The sequence below is a fragment of the Cygnus atratus genome, chromosome 23, assembly GCF_013377495.2.
Source record: "Cygnus atratus isolate AKBS03 ecotype Queensland, Australia chromosome 23, CAtr_DNAZoo_HiC_assembly, whole genome shotgun sequence".
Taxonomy (NCBI): Eukaryota; Metazoa; Chordata; class Aves; order Anseriformes; family Anatidae; genus Cygnus; species Cygnus atratus.
Window position 1 is genome coordinate 3280009 of NC_066384.1, and position 18855 is coordinate 3298863.

An 18855-nucleotide genomic window follows, 5' to 3' on the forward strand; every position below is an offset into this window, starting at 1 on the left:
AACGCCCCCAGGGACGGTGACTCCACCACCTCCCTGGGCAACCCGTCCCAACGCCCGACCGCTCTTTCTGAGGAGAAATGTCTCCTCATTTCCAGCCTGAACCTCCCCTGGCACAACCTGAGGCCATTCCCTCTGGTCCTATCCCTGGTTACCTGTGAGAAGAGGCCGACCCCCAGCTCCCCACACCTCCCTTTCAGGCAGCTGCAGAGAGCAATGAGGTCTCCCCTGAGCCTCCTCTTCTCCAGCCCAAACCCCCCCAGTTCCCTCAGCCGCTCCTCACAGGACTTGTGCTCCAGGCCCTTCACCAGCCTCGCAGCCCTTCTCTGGACATGTTCCAGGGCCTCGATGTCCTTCTTGTACTGAGGGGCCCAAAACTGAACACAGGACTCGAGGTGTGGCCTCACCAGAGCTGAGGACAGGGGGACGATCACCTCCCTGGTGTGCTGGCTGTACTATTCCCGATACAAACCAGGATGCCGTTGGCCTTCTTGGCCACCTGGGCACACTGCCAGCTCCAGTCCCCCTGCCATGGCGGGGTGGAATATCTTTGAACCATATGCCTGAGCACAAAAAGCTCCAGCTGAGGCCATAACTGGTGCTCAGCTCATCTTGTCTGTGCCTGCAGCTGCCCTCGCTCAGCACTGTGGGCATCAGCCGGCATCTGTTTTTGAAATGACAGGTTTGCAAGAAACTGTTTTTTTTCACCTTGACTAGATCACTGCCCCATGTTGCTGCATGTTCCCGCAGGGCTAGAGTACTGGGGAAAGCAAAGAAATATTCATATAGTACATCTGCTTTGCTACCACAGCCAATGTACCACTGGAAGTACTGTGGACTGGATCTGCTCCCTGCCTTTTACAGGTGTGACTGAAATCACCCTCAAATCAAGAATCTAAACCAGCCAACACTGAAATGGGGCAGACGAGCTGGAAAAAATGCACTGAGATGCTTTTATTTAAATAACAAGGACTTAAAAATTCTGAGTTTTAATACAAGTTAAATACAATACAGTGAAAATATCAGCTTTTATAGTTTTGCTTGTCTACAGACAGCTTATTTAGAAATTCAATATATTTTACAGCTTATTAACAGTGACACCTGATTCTAACTGCCTGAGCTGCATTTAATAGCAATAGATTGTACAAAATACTGTGATATTCAAAAAAAAAGCTGGTATACTGTACAAAAATATTTTTACAGTAGCTTGATATCTAAAAATCAGATTAGCTGCATCTGGAATTCACGGTAAAGTGTCCTCTCTCAAGAGGAACTGGTGGATAAATTGCTGAGCTCTCCTCTTTTCCGCTATATCAGGTGTGGGATGTCCAGGAGGAGGTCTAAGTAACAAGCCACCAAATATACTAGCTGCATTTTTGAGAGAGAAAGAGAGAGAACACCAGTCAACAGCGGGCTATCAAAAGTAATTCCACCAACCCCACTCAGTCAAAATGAGAGAGAGCCTTGTTTCAGGACGGGGTGAGATAAAGCTGACAACACGTGCATCTCTTCTGTGTCCCTTTACAACTTTTTTTCAGGCTACTGCCAGGACAGTGTGTTTCTACGGACTGTTTGATAATTAAATGCTTCAAAAGAGTAGAAGCCATGACTGCAAGCACTTTGGAGAACCGTGTTCTGTTACACAAACTGAAACCCCCCTCTGAACAGAATGGTTATTTTGCTCTCCTTACCAAGAATATTCACATCCAAATGGTTTTTCCCTGAATTTTTCAGTAGTTCTCGTAGAAACACCATTAGATATTCAAATACATTTTTATGGCATTCTGGCAGCTTAGAGATAATCTGGGTGGAGAAAACAAACAACATTTTTAGTGAAGAAATGGCAATGGCTTAGCAGCTTTATCTACTACCTGTCTGCAAACACAACAGAAACAGCTCTTAATAACCCAAGGCACATCAGTCCTAGATCCATTCTATTACGAGATGATTAAGTTTCTTAGAGCAAAAGCCTGTTATTTGTCTAGCATAAACCAGTCTGCTTCCCCCTCCTTCCAGAACAACAGAAACGGTCTCCCAGCGATGCTGGCATTACCTGGCTGCTCAGCAGGTAGTTGTTGGCACACTCCAAACAGCTGCTGTAGAAGCTGTAGCAGATGACCGGCTCTGGCAGGCTTTCCAGGAAGAGCAGCAGGGCCTCTGCTACCGAGTGGTTGCTGCCAACTGATCCAAAGATGGTTAAGGAAGAGGTGAGCACAGTATGGTCTATTTTGGTAGTATTTCTGCTGAAACATTAATCATTGCCTAGGTCTCCAGGAACTCCTGTTGTCCACAGCTTTGAGTCCACATATCAAACTCTGTTTCCACGGGCAGTCAGACACTTACATAGTTCATCAACGATCATTCACCAGCATAGCAATGACTCTGCAGAGGCATTAGTACTGATTGCAAGTAGCAGTGAAGAGCTGCATATCTCAGCTACCATGAGATGAGAGACAGCAATTTAAAAACCATGATGGAGCACAGAAGACTGATAAAACCCTTCTTGGCTTAGATCTTTTGTTTGGGCAAAGTGAGCCCTACCAGACATCAGTCTAAAAGGATACGGAGGGTATCATGCATTCCTTTGTCCAAACAGTCTCGTATTTGCTCAAATTCAGACCTGAGGCCTGGTTGCTGAAACAGGTCCTCCTGAAAAGACCACCATCAGTCAATCTCAAGGGAAATAAATATTTGGGTAAATAAAGCACTGTCATTATAAACTGGCTGGAAAAATCTCGCTAGGTTGGTAGTTATCAGCACCAATCTCACCACGAGCAGTTCTAGTAAGGCTGTGGGACTGCAATAAAAAGCAATGCAGAAGGACAGCTGCTGGTGCATACCACACAGGAAACACTGCAACTCAGGGTACTAAGATCACTTATCTCGAAAATGTCCTTTTCTTACCCTTTACCATTGGCCACAAACATCCACAGTTAGCAACGGCTGCCATTACCAGTATCTTGTCCAAAACTAAACGTAATGCAAACAAATTATTTTGCAATTCCAGCACAAGCACTGCCAACCTGCTGGGAAGCGTTGCGGTATAGGTGATCCACCATCATCCACAGCTCTTTGGGAATTTCCAGAGGCCTTTCAGCTTGAGTAGCAGCATCACTTGTTTCTAGCGGCATCAGGGTCTGAGAGAGGGGAGGAAAAAAAGGAGCTAGCCAACTTCTTGTTCAGCTCTGCAGATTGCTTCACAGAGCTTACACCTGAGAATTAATACTTGTTACAGAACTGTGCAGCTTCACTCACTAGTCTTCATACAAGACAGGTCCAACAGGCACACTTGTATCAAAAGTGCAGACAGAAAGAACAAGCTGCTCTCAAACACGCTTCATGTACACTCAGCTCTACGGAAACGTTACATCGTGCCTCACATATGCACACATCTCCATTTAGTGTGGGGAAAGCCAAAGGCTCCAGAGAAAAGGTCTACGTTTAGAAGTAGCACACCTTTTTTAAATGTGCAGGCAGAGCAAACAGTGCCTTACTGTCAGTGATCTACGTGAAATGGGTTGCTTCATCCACGTGAAGCACTACTGCAAGGTGTGAAGATGGCGCGCTAGGGAGCACGAGCTGTATCAGTATTCTCAGACTATGGACCAGGGAAGTGAAAGAAGGCTCTGTAGTAACAGACAGGACTTAACCACCTAGTTTTAAGGGTTCCCGTGGGCTCAGAAGGGAAGCTTATCTTTAACTCACAAGGTTCTGAATGGATTCTGCTGACATGTCCTGGATCGGTTCCCGCATGTAACACAGCGTATGAATGGGAGACCCAAAGCAACTGGGCAAGTAGTTTCCTGTTACAGACAGGAAATAATCCTTCCCCCTGTCAAGATGCAAGACCAAGATATCTTCAAGTTTTTCTTCTCCAGAGTTTAGGCGCGTAGCTGTTGATTTATTAACAAATAGCTCCAACTCGATCGTGATCTCAGAATCTGCCAAAACGTAAGAAAACCATACTGATTAAAAAATGGTATTAAACCCATGAGCCTGTAAAAAAGCATAACGTTGTCAAAATAGGAGAGAAAACTAAGCCAAAAGGTGACAATATTAGCTTGTTAACATGAAATGAACAATGAGGAGCTCACCTGGTAGCAGAAAGCCCTTACTAGGATTAGCTATCAGCCACTCCTTGCAATAGGTTTCCTCATCTGGTTTGCTGATAAATTCAAACTGGCAAGGCACTTGTCCATTGCGGACTGTAAACTTCTCTATCTGTAGCTGCATGTATTTAACATCCTCAAAATGGAACTAGAAACAAACGTCAATCAACATCATCAGCCAATCCCCCCTTGCCAAGCACCACCAGCAATTCCTCATATTCCCGTCCCATAGTTTAATCATTAAGCAGCAAGATATCCAGATTAACCCTCTTGCTCCCACATCCCACCTCTTCCAGGATTAAATAGGATTACACTTGTTTACAATGTACGCTCAAGTTATTTGCATTAGCGTGCACTTTAAAGCAAATGCTCCCCTCAAATAACCTCAGTGAAACCTGAGAACAAGATAGCTGTAGCCTCAAATGTCTCAGTTGCTTGTCTGTTTTAGTTCCCAATACAAAAAGCAAATGCTGGTTTTGTGACCTTCTCCAAATCCCTCAGTATTTTACATTTTATGTTTCTAAGAACAAGCAACAGCAAGGGGCACAAACTGCCCTTTTACTCTCTCACTCTCCACCTCAGAGAGTAACAGAGCTGTGCGTTTCAGCCTGGTACCATAAATGAAATTTGCCTGCACCTAAAGCAGAAACAAATATTTCAAGGATTTGTAAACAGAAAACAGATGAAAGTCAATATACTGTTTCTTCGGAACCAGACCCCACGTTCTAGTATCCATCGAACATACTTCTACCACTAGAATACACTTCTGGTGTAGGAATAGGAATGCTCAATGTGACCAGCAAGTCAGGGCAGATGAACATACCCTACCTCTCTCTGGGAGAGGGTCACCGAGGGAATGTTGGCATTCTCCATCTTATCCAGGGAGCGCACTATTTCCTCAAAGACTTTTCGATAGAGCTCCTCATTCACAACCTTCACCTGAAAAGGACACACACAGCACCAATTGGTATTTACTGTGCCTCTACGGGAGAGCTATAACACAGACTGAAACATGAAGTGGTTCAATTTTAATAGTACGCTAGCACATACAACACATTTGATGAACGGAACCGCTTGGAGCACTAATACTCTTATTCCTCCTCAGGACCCAACAATAAAGGACCTTGCTATAAGTAGCATATAACTAGCAAGAGAGGCAAGAGAGTCACCCAGTTATTTTTTGGGTGTTTTTTTTTCCCTTTTTTTTTTTTTTTTAAACCACATTCCTGGGCTGTCAATGATGTAGCATGGCTGCACTGCAAGCTGCTGTGAAAATGATCAAGAAAAAAAAGCAAAAGAATACTCATAAATTATTCTGCCGAAGTGAAGTATCACTTAATGCAACCCTAGTTTACTAAGAACAATGATTCCACCTCAATATATTACCTAGCCCACCTTACAAGCCATTGTTCTGTGTAGGTGCCATAAAAGTGGGGATAATCCAGCATGAGAGCCTCTCCCCTCCTCCCCCTCTTCCCACACACAGGACGAGGTCAGCAGAGTTATTTCCTTAGGTACAGACGTACTTACCCCAATATCAAACACAGAGCTAACTGGCTTGTGATCACTGATCTTCAAAGCCATATGGCTGCGATAGCTCAGCTGGGCAATGTTCTGCCCTTTCCAGAGTATCCGATCGCACCATGCTGGAACACGACACTTCTCACTAGGACAGAGGTAAAAATTACAGTTTCCAGGCACAGTTCAGGTGGAGTAACACTGCGAGGCAGAATTCTGCTCTCCCAGGGATTCGGTGTTTTCCTGACAAGGCCAATTTCTGCATTTTTCTTTAACTTTATTTTTACCACATTCAGTGATGACATTAGCCATTGATGTCATCACATATGAAGCAATCACTGTACCTTGTGTCCCAGTCATCGCAGCCAGCATCATATTTGTATGTTGGTTGGAAAGAAATCTCTCCCTCTGTAAAGCCTTCAAAGACCGCTTTTGCATTCATTTGCCTCTTTAGCTACAAAAGAAAAAGGAAATTAAATAAGCTCAAGCACAATTCCCATATGAGCTAAATGGGAGCACCGAGAAGGCTAAGGAGCACCTGCAGGTAGGTGAGGGAGGCATCAGTACCTGGTCATATTGGCAAAGCTCTGAAAATGCTTTCTCATCTACAAGCTGCTTCACTTTTGCCACATCCAGTTCCTCCAGCCGATAGTTGAGGTCACCCAACCATAAGATCACACTGAAAGAGAATGTAGACCAAAGCTACTCTTTCTACCTTGGCTATTTTTAGTTCCCATTCTGCATGTTTGTCACAATCTCTTACTAACTGATGATTTTACTGTTCTTCAATGACTAAATCCTACAACCCACTGAGAAGACTGATGCATATTACTGCCTCATTCCAACTTCATACAGGAAAATAAAACAAGGCCTGGAAGACTGTAAAAACATAAACGATTGCCAGAACTCTATAGATGACCACTGTCAAAACCAGGGTTATAGTAAAGCCTTTCTGACCCTTCCAGACTGATAATTGGATCGCTAGCCACCCTTCTCACATCCCTGTGAGAGAACCTTACACCCCACCACGTTCATAAGGCTCTGTCTTGCCACCTGCAGTGAATCAGGTAATCAAAGGGGAAGCATACTCATGTTTGCTAATAGTGAGAGGTGGCAAATTTGGATCCGATTGGCAGAATTGCATCCGAGAGCAGATGTCCTTGAAGTCCTGGTTCCTCCGCTCATATTCCTCCGTGTGAGCTGCAAGGTGAGAATTCACAATGCACACACTAGTGTTATGGAATTTAAACCTTATGGCAACACCACCTTTGTTACCCTGAAAGATAAAGACAAAGATGCTGGTCAGAAGCTTTTGTTCTGTACACAACGGATGAATCCAGAAATGAGCTAACGGCAGTGGACAAGCCAGAAGACATTGAGGCAGACCATTTAATTCCAGAAGAAGGAAAAGGCTGAAAACCCAATTGGTGATAATTACTTCATAAATTTAAGCCAGGAACTCATGTGAGGATTTCACACAGCAACAGAACACGGCAAGCAAATTTATAGAACACAGTTTGTAATTCAGAATTTAGTTAATACAAAAGGAAATTCAAATCAACAAGGGAGCTGGTCAGTTGCTTCAACAAGTCCTGAAACCTGTTTAGCAACAAACAAGACCTTTCAACACAGACAATAAAAAAAAAAAAAAAGTGGAGGAGGAAGCACACGGCTTAGCTGGCCAAAAACACCTCTGCCAAGTTATAGCTGCAGTGTTCATGAAACTACAACCAAAGGGCACAGACTTCATTCCAGTGATGCAGAATGGCAAGAGGCCAATAAGTCCTCCTCAAGAAAACTATAATCTGGATAGACACGTTTCTTCTACTCATGTTTCCTCGCATTAATTGCTTTGAGCAAAATCACAGCCAGCATCAAGCTACATGAGACTGGGGCCCCATACAGCCCAGCACATGAAATCAGGAAAAAGCCTTCAAAGAAGCTTTTCCCACAAGGTCTATGAGCTTTTGAGAACACATGGTGATTCCCTCTAGCAGCAGCCTGAGCTGTCACAGAGACGGGACTCTACATTTCTAAAAGCAGCTGCCTCCTTTAGCTAGAGGAATAACCACTACATCTAAGGAGTGGAGCTCCCCAGGGCTCTCCTAAGTCTCACCCCTTCTCACGCACAGTTGTCATTCTTACCATCCTCCCCATGATGCCAGTTCCCACAGTCTCAATTTCCACCTCGGAGATGTTCAAAGCAAGGTCTGCTTTCACATACAACAGCAGCATTATTCCCACAAGCCGCACAAGTTTCACCTGAAAAATAGATCCTGTTGCATTAAATACTAGAATGGGAGAAGGCACGTTGTCCCCCAGCCCAGAACAAGGGTCAGCAAAAAACAGATGAAGGAGAGTTCCAGGCTCATCCAACAGCCCACCTCGCCACACAGTACGCAGGCACTCTATCAGCACAGCACAAGAGGGAGCCAGGGACCAACACCACGGTAAAGGAAGCCAGAGCCCAAAGCAAAGGACAAAGCACAGGCAGCCCATAGAAGGAGCTTCCCTTAAACAAGCAACAAGAGACAAAGCAGACCCACGGAGCAGGAGCCAAAACACAGGCAGTGTTCCTACCAAGATACCTTCACGCCTCGTTCCACCATGCATTATGGAGACAGACATGGCAGATGCTAAGACGCTTCCTACTCACTTCCCCCAAGACAGCAGGAGCTTCATTTATGCACGGTGCCTAGCTGCTCCCTCCTGTCCTGCCCTCTGCCTTGGCACCCTGCACAGTAACACTACCTACTTCACCTTCAGAGCACTTCTGACTGAGCAAAAGCTGCAGACAATGAACCTCTGGAAGACACAGCAATTGAAAACAGGAAAAAGCAAAGTGAAAAGAGGCCCAAGTGGAAAATGATTCCACATTCAAACCTCCCCAAAAGCCCCATTTACCTTTGCATATTTGGCATCTGGGTGAAGACTATCAGTTACAGCTTTAAACCATTCTTCTTCCTTCGGTGTGTCATTGAAAAAGAAGGCTTCTTTACTCAAATCAAGCTCCTGGAAACTGCAGTAGAAGAAGAAACCCATGTGTGCACGCACTTTTTTTTTTTTTTTTTTTTTTTTTTTTTTTTTTAATAACTCCAGCCCTTCCCTCCAGGAAAGAACTAAAACAATTTATACTCACACTAAATTTGTAACTTAAAACTCAAATTCAGTTATGCTGATTTCAGAGGCAAGTTAAATGTAAAGCTAATTGTTAGAATTAAATGGAACAGTACTAAAGATTTTGCAAAACTGCAGTGCCAAAGAGTCCAAACACTAGCAGAATAACAGCCCTTTCAGGCTACGCAAACACACACTCTAGAGCTGTGCAACAGAGTAAGGCAACGCAAACATTCCTCAGCTGTGATGTCTTGACTGAACACCTCGTGCTACAGATCACAAGCAAGCAGCCAGAGTCAAGGTTTGGAAGGAAGAGCCAGAAAGAGACACTCACCCCACGCAGTAAATGTCTGGAGGCTCCGCGTCACATCTCAGCCAGGGCTGGAGGCTTTCCCTGGGTGACTGACCATTCACATTATAAGTCCCGATAAAAAATCTGCAAAGAATTCACTTTTGTTAAATCCCAGAGCTGCAAATACCACTAGTATTAGCCCATGTACTTAATAATAATTATGTAGGAGTAACTTGTTTCCAGGAGGGATTAGGACAATGTGACAAAGTCTAAATTCCTACAACGATTTAATTACAGTAGCATCTTTATAGCCTGTTTTACAGAAGGATGCACATTTTTGCATAGAGTGTAAAAAGACAGAAGAATAGAGCTGTGCAGTAGCAGTTCGAAATGATAAATTCATTGAACGACCTGCATAAATGGATTTTAACCACAGTAAAGTTTTTGTCCTGATTATATATTTCACCCAAGCTCTTATGAGCTTAGTAGGACAATTGCAAGGCTAACAGTAAACAGGAGCGAGAGAGGTGGCCAGGGGTGCACAGAATTGATGCATTTCCAGGCATAGGAAACTTACTCCCACCCCCAAAACAAGCTCTTCTCGGGAACAATCATTACCTGAAGTTCTGGATGTACGTGTAGGAATCCTCCCTTTGTACGAGCTGAGATTTAACAATAGTATCTCTTAGTCCAAACTTTGGTTCTGATAAGATTGAAGCCATGTTTGAAACCATTACGCTGGAGGACCGCACCATTTCAGTTTTCACATCAGATTTGACTTTGCTTTGCCTGGAAGGGAAAACAAAATTGCTAGATGAAGCCCAGAATAAACACACACCCTGAGCAGCTTATTTCTGCTACTGAGGACGTGATTCTCATTTACCCGTCTGTTTCACTGATCAGTGTGCAGAATAAGCAAACAAGACTGAAACGAGCATTTCTTAGAACAGCTCAGACCTCCTCTAGATAAAACCAGTTTAACTAACTGAAATAACAACCCGTTCTCCCTAAGCTGGTGCAGCCTGTTGAGTCAGGGCAGACCTTGTTCACCTGTACACAAAGCCATACACATTTCCTGCTTACAGGAACAGGGAGATGCAGATCTCATCTCCCTCTGCTCAGCCCTTCTGACCTCAGCAGAAGAATGAAAAACTGTTTGTTTTCATGGTGGAAAAGTCCCAGCTCTATCTAGAAAGGAGGCGGCAAAGAGTAGATGGGGACAGAGGTGGTTTTATTTAGTATCTTGTTGCTCTGTGATTTACTGCAGACTCCTTTTGCAACAGTAGTAATGCCACAGCTTGGGAGTTCCCACAAGCAAGTGCATGATATAAATTTAAGGTCAACAACCTACACATGAGTGCCAAGGACGGCACAGAGACAGACTTTGAAGGATACGCAGCAAGGTCCACAAAGTCCTGGGAACTGGAAAATGAAACTCTTAACATTTTAAGAGTGTATCTATGAGACATGGTGGCCCTAAGCCAATGCTCTCTGAATTCAAAACAAACAACGCTAGCAGGTCCTGTCCCACCAAAGAGCAAAATATGCCCAAATAGGGGGACTAGCAGGACTGGCTCTGAGAGGCAGTGCTGAAATTCCCACTCAAGTTTTGACAGCGTGCTTATGCTGAGCTTTTTTTCTCTCCTAGCTAGAATCTGTGATTCTCTTCCCAAAAAGTTGCCAGCTACTGCTCTAGATCCTGCTACCTCTGATGACCGCAGCTGGCACAGTTGCCAGCACCTGGAAGCAGATAATGCAGCAGGCAGATTCCTCAAGCCCCCGTGTCTGCACAGACGTGTCACGCTGGGACCAGAACGACCAACTTCCCCATGTGGTTTCCAGCTGAAAACCAGGAAACCCAGACAGAAAGCTCTCTGCAATTTGTCTTCCCCTCGACATCAAAATATCAACAGCTTGCCCACTGCAGCTCATTCCGTCTGTGCACAATCATACAGAAGCACACTGAAGTTTGGTGCTATATATATTTACTGTCAACAAAGAGCCTCTGCAAAGGGGAGGCACAGCTGGACAGGCAAAGAAACATTGCTGCCACTTTTACACCTCACTAGACCCTCCCCAGAGAGCTGATGCACACAAGTATTGCTTCAACTACTTCAACGAAAATACACCAGAAGTGAGAGGGAAACCATACCTGGGAGCACCTTTATCAGTGCTGTCATGGCTCCAGTTCTGATTAACTGCAAGTTTTTTTCCATTCTGCTTGATGCCTTCAGAGCCAACCACTTCTGGAAAAAAAAAAATCAAGTTTCACATGAAACACAAAGTGTTCTTTAACTTATCAACACACTTAGGCAAACAGAAGGGAAAACCAATGGGCAGAATATAGTTTAGGCTTGTACAGAGAAACAATGTGTCCCACAGACTCTCTTTTTGTTATCTGATCAGCTCATCTTATTTTGACAGAACTGTTTGGTGGTGACGCAGCTTCCCCTGCAGAGGAAGGACTTACACCAGCGTGCCATTAGGCCACAGAGAGCAGCAGAGCTGCCGGCTCTCTTTCAGAGCTAAGCCAAACCAGGACTGGCACCATAAAATCCAGGGCTTTATCCTGGAAATCCAGAAAAACTAAGCTAATAATTAGTTTTTTCTTTCTGGAGCAAGATGGGAAGTACAAGGAAAGGAAGAAAAAAGACTAAACACACTAACATTTAAAGGGTTTGGGCCTCTCTGCAGAAACAGAGCAAAGCACAGGAGCCCTTCCCTGCAAAGCAGTGCAGTAGTCACCATACAAACCTGCCACAACTCAGCAGAAATAAGTGCTGCCATGTAAATTCAACGTTCCTGAAGAAGTAACAGGGCAGCTAGTATGCAAATGCAGCTAAATACAGGTGCAACGCTAAACACGTTACACCATGTTAGCAAAATCTGACCAGTCTCAGCATTTGTTTCAGCTATGACGTTCTGCTGATAAGTGGCAAAGTAACAGTTAAAGCAGAGAATTTTGCATGGGGTTTTTCCTGCTTAAGGTGCAAAAACAGCAATATTAAGGCAACAATACTTCGCACACCAGTCTAATGATGACATACAAAACGTCAGCTTGTAAGATTTCTATTCATTCGGCTGAGCTTCTCCTTCCGTGAGCACTACCCAGAAAAATTAAAGTTTTATCATTGTCATAGTACACCCTCTAGGACAAGAGCACAAACCAGAAACAGAACTTAAAGTACTTTACACAAGCACTCAGAACATAAACAAGCTGACAAGAAGTGGCCATATTCTCAGCTTGGAAAACCTCTTCTGCCCAAAGAGCCCTCCCAGAATAAAGACTCTGTAAGGGGATTAACCGGAGGCTGTTTCCAGAAGAGCACATGATTCAAGCCTCATTACAGATCACACAAGCAAAGTCCTGTGGCAATGAGCAGGAGCAGCCTTTGCTAAAACAAACTCTGAAATTAGCAGTGTGCATCTCTGCTAGCAGAAACGCGTTTGGCTTCGGATGCAGCATCACCAAGTTTCAGTACTCCCTCAGAGTTCATTCAACCACAAGCGTTTCCCAGACACCTATTTTAATGCTCTTAAACAAAAGCTTAAATTAATTAAAATTAACTTAAATTTAAGTTAACATTTAAATGAACAAGATATGCCTGCTCCTCAAAGAAAGATGAGCGTTTCTCTCTATCTGCAGTTCAGTGCTGCACCACGAAGCGCAGTCCCAGTGAGCTCGGGCAGAGCCACGAATTTTCTCCATAGGCATTAAGTGCTTAATCAGAGCTGAGCTCGAGCCTCCGCAAGTTTTCCTGATAAAGACCACGCGAGGGATCTTGACAGTGACAAGAACCAACTTGAACTTTCACAGTAAAGAGCAAAGCAACCAGACAACTGTTGCTTTGGTAGCAGGAAGGGAGCAGAGGTTCATCTTTATTACCCGCAGACGCCAACAGCACTGGGCAGCAGGCAGGAGCTGGTTGTGCCGCTGCTGGCAAGGTTTGTGTGCCTGCTCAGTGCTGCTGGCACAGCTGCTACGCAGGGCGAGATGGCAAGCCAAAGATCACAGCCATACATTGTACCTTGGCATTTAAAAAAATATATTTTTGCTGATGATGTTATGTAGGATTCTCTTTAGAAAGAGATTAGCCCTGGGAACAGGCTGTTTCCTTCAGATAAATTCACATCTAGACAGGAGGTTGCTCAAGCCAGAGGAGGTCTGTATATTAGCAATCTAATGTGGAATATTTTAGCAAGATAATGACCTTATGTAATAATTGAACTGGGCACAGAAATAAAGGGCAACGTGCAGAGATAAGAAAGCAGCAGAATCAGGATTTGCAGCTAGAAGGGACTTACAAAACGAAGCCTTTCTTATTAAACGTGTGCAGCGGCGTTATAATACTGTTCTAAAGCAGTTCGATGTCACCTCTCTTCTGGATAAAGCAGGATCCAGGCTTAGTGCTGGAAGGGGGAATTAAATTAGCCTTGCCATCAGTTGTGCCAGTCTCAGCCAGCCCACGCTTTGCGTAACGAAGTGCACGCAGCAGTCCATGCGGGACGGCGCTACGCCTGGCTGGAGGGAAGTCACTTTGTGCTTTTTGCTGTTCCAAATGAAGCAAAACTTCAGTTGTGATTGTGACCGTGCACACAGATGGAATTTTAGATAAGGGTATTAACTGAAATTGGGAACATAAACTATGGACATTTAAATTCCATTATAGATTCTCTCATTCATTAACCAGCCTTAATCCACAGAAGGTACAACAAACCAATATCACCACTAGCAAATGGCCGCATTCACACAGTATTTAAATGTGATTTGATTTGCCTATGGAAGTTGCTCACTCAGTACTCATGTTCATTTAATGACAGAGCAAGAGCTAGTAATGGAAAACAGCAGACAAAACCTCATTCTATATCAATTTATATTCCAAAAAAATCCCAAGTGATGGCAGAGAGCGCTTTCTTCTTCTAACATGAGAAAAAAAAATCCCTAAACTCCTCCAACTCAAGAAAAACATAATCAAGCCTTGAAAAGGCAACTTTGTCAAAGCTCAAAGGCATGACTTGATAGGAGAACTACTTTCCAACAAGCTTACAATTCAAAGAGTGTTACTGTGCTCCAGATACAACAAAAACAAACCAGCAAAGGAACCGGCTTGTGTTTCATTCAGCATGCTTTTAGGGACGTGGTTTAGTGGGTGATATTGGTGGTAGGGGGACGGTTGGACCACATGGTCTTGGAGGGCTTTTCCAACCTTGATGATTCTAGGATTCTATGCCCAGGTCTCCCCCAGTCAGTTCTAAGCAATGAGTTAAAATGCCATGTCTGAACAGATGTTCCCAGATCCCTACCTTGGCTCAATCCAATTTGTGCAGTTGCCTGAGGTCTGAGTTACAAAATCCATCCTTTCTCTCTTTTTTTTTTAAACACACAACTGACAGCGAAATAAAAAGAAGGAACATGGGTGGCACCAAACTGCACCCACGTGAATACGAGGAGCCCAGCCGAGCTGAAAGTGGGTAAAGCAGAAACGGTTTGATTTCGATTTTGAATCCCACCCCAACTTCCAGGAATTGTTCCAGCTCTGCGCTGACTTCTAGGAATCGCCCTTTCTCACAAACTCACTTTGCAAAGGGAAAAAGCAGCAGCAGCAGCGACCGGGGGCATGTGCGATACGCATCGAGCCGGCAAGAGGAAGAGGCCGATGCCACAGCACTGAGAGCGAGGGCGAAGGCAGCAGCGCTGCGGGACTGCTGCGAGGTGCAGCCAGGGCACACGAAGGCCAGCGGTGAAGAAAGCCAAGCCTCCAAAACCTGTCAGGCCCTGCAAGCGCTGCCTAGGCTGGCAAAGGGCTGTGGTGCCTGGACGGGGCGATCCCATAGCAGGCAAAGCTCCTCTGGCAATGCCCCCCCGACGTCCTTCTCTTCGCTGCCTGCGATTCTCTGCCCGCAGAGGAAGCCCCAGAAGCAGAAGGGCTCTGCAAGACCCCGCCAGCTGCCTCCACGCGCCCTAAATTCGCTGCCCCAACCCCCGGAGCCCCCCCGGCCCCTCAGGGAGCTGCCGAGCCCCGTGTCCGAGAGCCGAGCCCTTTCCCTTCCCCTCTCAAAGCGCTCCCCGAGCCCCACAAGCCGCCAGGACCCCCCACACCCGGCCGGGTCCCCCCGGAGCCACCGCCACCGGCCGGCCCGGGCAGAACGGCTCTGCTACCGCCGGGAGGCGCCGAGCCGAGCCGGGCCGGGCCGAGCCGTGCCAGGCGGCTCCCCCGCCTCCAGCCCCGCTCCCGGCCCCCTCCGGCAGCAGCGGGTCCCGCCGGGTCCCCACAGACCCCCGCAGCCCCCGGACTCACCTCGGCGGGGCCTCCCGCCCGCCGACATCGCGGCAGCTCCGCCGCTGCCGGCCCCGCTCCGCCCCAGCCCGGCTCCGCCCGGCATGGGGCGGCGCTCGGGGCCCGCCCGCCCCCGAGCAGGGACGGGACGGGACGGGACGGGACGGCGACGGGGCCTGGGCCGCGGAGAGGTGTCTGGTGGCAGAGCGGCAGGGCCCGGGGCGGCCGGTGACAGCTCTGGGAGCAGCGAGAGCCAGCCCCAGGGCCACGGAGCTGCCCCAGGGCCCCGGAGACATCCTGGAGGTGCTCCGGAGTACGATCCGGAGCTGCCTCAGGGCCCTGGAGATGCCCCGGAGCCGTCATGGAGCTGCCCCAAGGCCCCGGAGCCATCCTGGAGTTGCTCCGGAGTCGCTCCAGAGCCTCCCCAGGGCCCTGGAGCTATCCCGGGAGACTGCCCCTGGGCCCCGGAGTGCTCCCCAGGTGCTGTCTTCCCGGCCAGAGTGAAAGGTGACGGCCGTGGGCATAGAGATTTCGCGTGCTTGTGTCCTCCTGGAGCAGCACACACCTTCAGCACATTTGCTAAAGGGGCACCAAGCTGCAGGCACAGAGGAAGATGCTGGTGGAAAAAGTGCCAGGCTGTGAGAAAAAGCAAGAAGGGGGTGAGCAGATGCAGAGCATCTGAGGAGACAGCTTGCGGTCACTCAGGGCACGCAGAATAAATTTCCATGTGGCCTTCTGACTGCACAGTGCATGGGTTGGTCACAGCTCAAAGTGCTGCTGAGCTCTCTGATGCTGCACAATCGTTACCCTTGCAAAGCGTCACAGCTCAGCACCGGTTTCAGCAGCAGAGGCTGACGCTGCTCTTCCTCACAAGCCTACAAACACAAGCCACCAGCCAGGCTCCCTGCGCCTCTAACACCGAGCACACGCAGAGCTCGTACCTGGGCTGCACCTGCTGATCTCCTGCAGGAACGTGCGCGTGTGGGAGCCAAAGGGCAATCGCACCGTGAGTTGATCGTCTTCTGAACTGATCTGGACTGTCACATCGGAGCCTGTCAATAATGGGAGGAGAAGAGCTCGTGGTGGGTGCTGCCAAGCACTCAGAAACACCCAGCATTTTCTGTACTCTGCAGCAGCTGGTGCACACATACAGACTCTATCAATAAGTCTCCCCGGGTCTTTCTTTTTCACATTTTACATGAGAACGCCATTTAAAAATGTAAAAATCACTGTTTGTAATAATTTTTGTTCCACTCATTCAGTGACAGTGAATGCATTTGGTGGCCACTGCGGTAGGTGTTAAGCAGCACCACGTCCACTGATGCCAGCCCAAACTGCTACTGCTACCAGGTGTTTGCCATCACTGCTCTGGTATCGTCCCACCCAAATGCCTCCAAGACATTTTGTAGATGTTGTCTTAGCAGGAAGATATGTAACAGTCTCTGCATGCTCCACTAACATGTGGTTTTGCTGGTCACCCCTTGTTACATCTTGTGTGTTTTGATAACAGACACAAATAGCTGTGCCTGAAAGAAACCCTGGAAGGGCCGATAATTGATCTTTCAGCAGCTGTTTAAAAATATTTGGAGAAGCGGTTACTCTGGTTGAACAGGGGTGACAACGCTGTCTGCACGAGCAGAGTAATGGCAAACAGCTCACCCAGGAAGACAAGATCCTCTTGTTCCACAGCGTACACCTACAGAGGAGTAACCTCTGTCTACAGCTCAGAGCACAAAAGTGCGTCCTTCTGCCCCGCTGCGTGCAGCTGGTGCAGGGCCCGGGGATTTCTAGAGCACTGACACTTAAACAGCAACAAAACTCACCGATGACGTGAAGGTCACTGTCAGGTATCACTGCAAAAGCAAAAGAAAGTTCAGTCAGAAGCAAAGCAACAGGATTGCTGACTACAAAAATACTTCAAGGCTGGGAAGCTCAGCAAGGTCCTCAGGCCCCAAATGTTCCCTGCAAGCACGGGGATGGGCAGAGCAGACCTGCCGGGGCAGGAGGCCGTGGGTGATGCTTGGTAGGACACAGAGCGCTCTGGATTGCAGAGCGATTAATCTGGCGGGGCCCTTCCAGCTATGCCATGTGGTTCATAAGCTTCACCAGGGATTATAAATCGAAGAGAAAATGGGAAGGGCTGAGTAGATCTCAAGTTTTAGCCAGCAGAGCAACAAAATATGGACACCAAATCCCTCCACCCCCTTCTTCAGAGGTGGTCACTACATCCCCAAAGTGCGTTCATACCTTCTTGCACTGCAAACCCTTCTCTGATGGGGATGACTTTCTCCAGCCAGACATCCTCAGCGGTTATGGCCATCCGCCGGTGACTGTATATGTAGATCCTACAAGCATGGAGCAGACACAGAGGTAATGCCTCCCCTCTGGCATCTCTGCAGGTAGGGGCAGACCCCATCCCATCCAGCAGCAGCTGCCAGCGTGGCCTCATGCAAATCCCCAAGCAACCTCTCCACCACGGACCCACTGTCCCACTTACCCTGTCATTTAAATAAAAATGTGTTCATGTTACTGGCAACACACACCAAGCCCACATCTGCAGGGCCTGGGCTCGCCTCGTTACCCGTCTGTACAGCACAGCAGGAGAAATGCCAAGGCACAACTCCTTCCAAACAGTGCTCTATCAGACCTCGCCCTGGTAGAAAGTGCTTGGGGATAGGAAGGGATTTCAGGCATTTTCCAAGGCCTACAAAAAACCTGTCAAGCTGTGCTGCAGCCTGTCCTCCTGCCAGCAGCATCCCCCTGCCCTCCCCGCTCCGGCACCTACGCGTGCTCTCCGCAGCTCTCCACCAGGCCCAGCAGCCGGCTCTCCACGCTCTCCCCAGCAGCCAGGGTTCCCTGCACAGCCTTCGGTTGGGGTCAAGGAACAGCAAACAGAGATGGGATCCCGGCGGGGCCTCCTCAAACCGGGGTGGGCCCGGAAAAGGGAGGAAAGCCAGCATCACCGCAGCACAAAGGATATGATTCGACACGTCGCTCCACCGGCCAGGGTCTCCTGGATGGCCACCGACTGGTCCATGCTCCGCGCCCACGAAGCGAGAGCCGGCGGTCCCGAAGCAGGCCCCGAAGCAGGCGGGGAGCAGCAGCAGCAGCAGCAGCCCTGGGGTGATGCCAAGCTCCGCGATGCAGCTCAGGGAGGCTGGACCAGGACTGGGACCGGGACCTGGACTGGGATCAGGACCGGGGACCGGGGATATGGCCACGCTCGGTCCCACAGAGGCTCCCGGGCACCCCTCACTTCTTGTCCTGCTCCCAGCTGGGCTCTTGGGGCCGGAGGCGGCCGAGGCCCGCCCCGCTCCCGGCCTGCCCCAGGCGTTCCGTTAACCCTTTGCTCCGGGAAGGGCCCGAGCCCAGCTGCACGCTCCCATCTCAGGCGCCGCTGTCACCAGGGGGGCGGCCACGGGGGTCACCGGGTGCTGGGGGGCTTCGCGACGCTGTCTGGAGCGCTCCCACCCAAAGCAGAGCATGGCCAGCCAGGTCCCAAAGCCCCAGGAAACACACCGAGCCTCATTTTCCGGCCCCACTC

At 48.0% G+C, this 18855-nt stretch overlaps 1 protein-coding gene across 4 annotated transcripts; it reads right to left on the minus strand.

The window, feature by feature from the left end:
* Positions 1 to 924: 924 nt before the first annotated feature.
* Positions 925 to 18637, minus strand: INPP5B (inositol polyphosphate-5-phosphatase B). 4 transcript variants are annotated; one of them, XM_035562287.2, is made up of 22 exons: positions 18292 to 18637; positions 18097 to 18176; positions 17559 to 17656; positions 17135 to 17164; positions 16253 to 16363; positions 11186 to 11279; positions 9652 to 9822; positions 9076 to 9177; positions 8529 to 8643; positions 7770 to 7886; positions 6713 to 6900; positions 6192 to 6303; positions 5969 to 6078; positions 5637 to 5772; positions 4935 to 5045; positions 4092 to 4254; positions 3703 to 3938; positions 3021 to 3134; positions 2562 to 2646; positions 2051 to 2178; positions 1689 to 1800; positions 925 to 1365 (listed from the first exon to the last, which is right to left on the minus strand). In XM_035562287.2, the coding sequence occupies exons 1-22, from the start codon at positions 18346 to 18348 to the stop codon at positions 1241 to 1243; spliced, it is 2595 nt and encodes an 864-aa protein (XP_035418180.1). In that variant the 5' UTR covers positions 18349 to 18637; the 3' UTR covers positions 925 to 1240. The 4 variants fall into 4 exon arrangements, with proteins under 4 accessions (XP_035418180.1, XP_050571201.1, XP_050571202.1 ...); XM_050715244.1 differs by lacking the exons at positions 16253 to 16363; positions 17135 to 17164; positions 17559 to 17656; positions 18097 to 18176; positions 18292 to 18637 and adding an exon at positions 15333 to 15416; XM_050715245.1 differs by lacking the exons at positions 16253 to 16363; positions 17135 to 17164; positions 17559 to 17656; positions 18097 to 18176; positions 18292 to 18637 and adding an exon at positions 15333 to 15389 and having other exon boundaries at positions 11186 to 11276.
* Between the last annotated feature and the right edge of the window lie 218 nt (positions 18638 to 18855).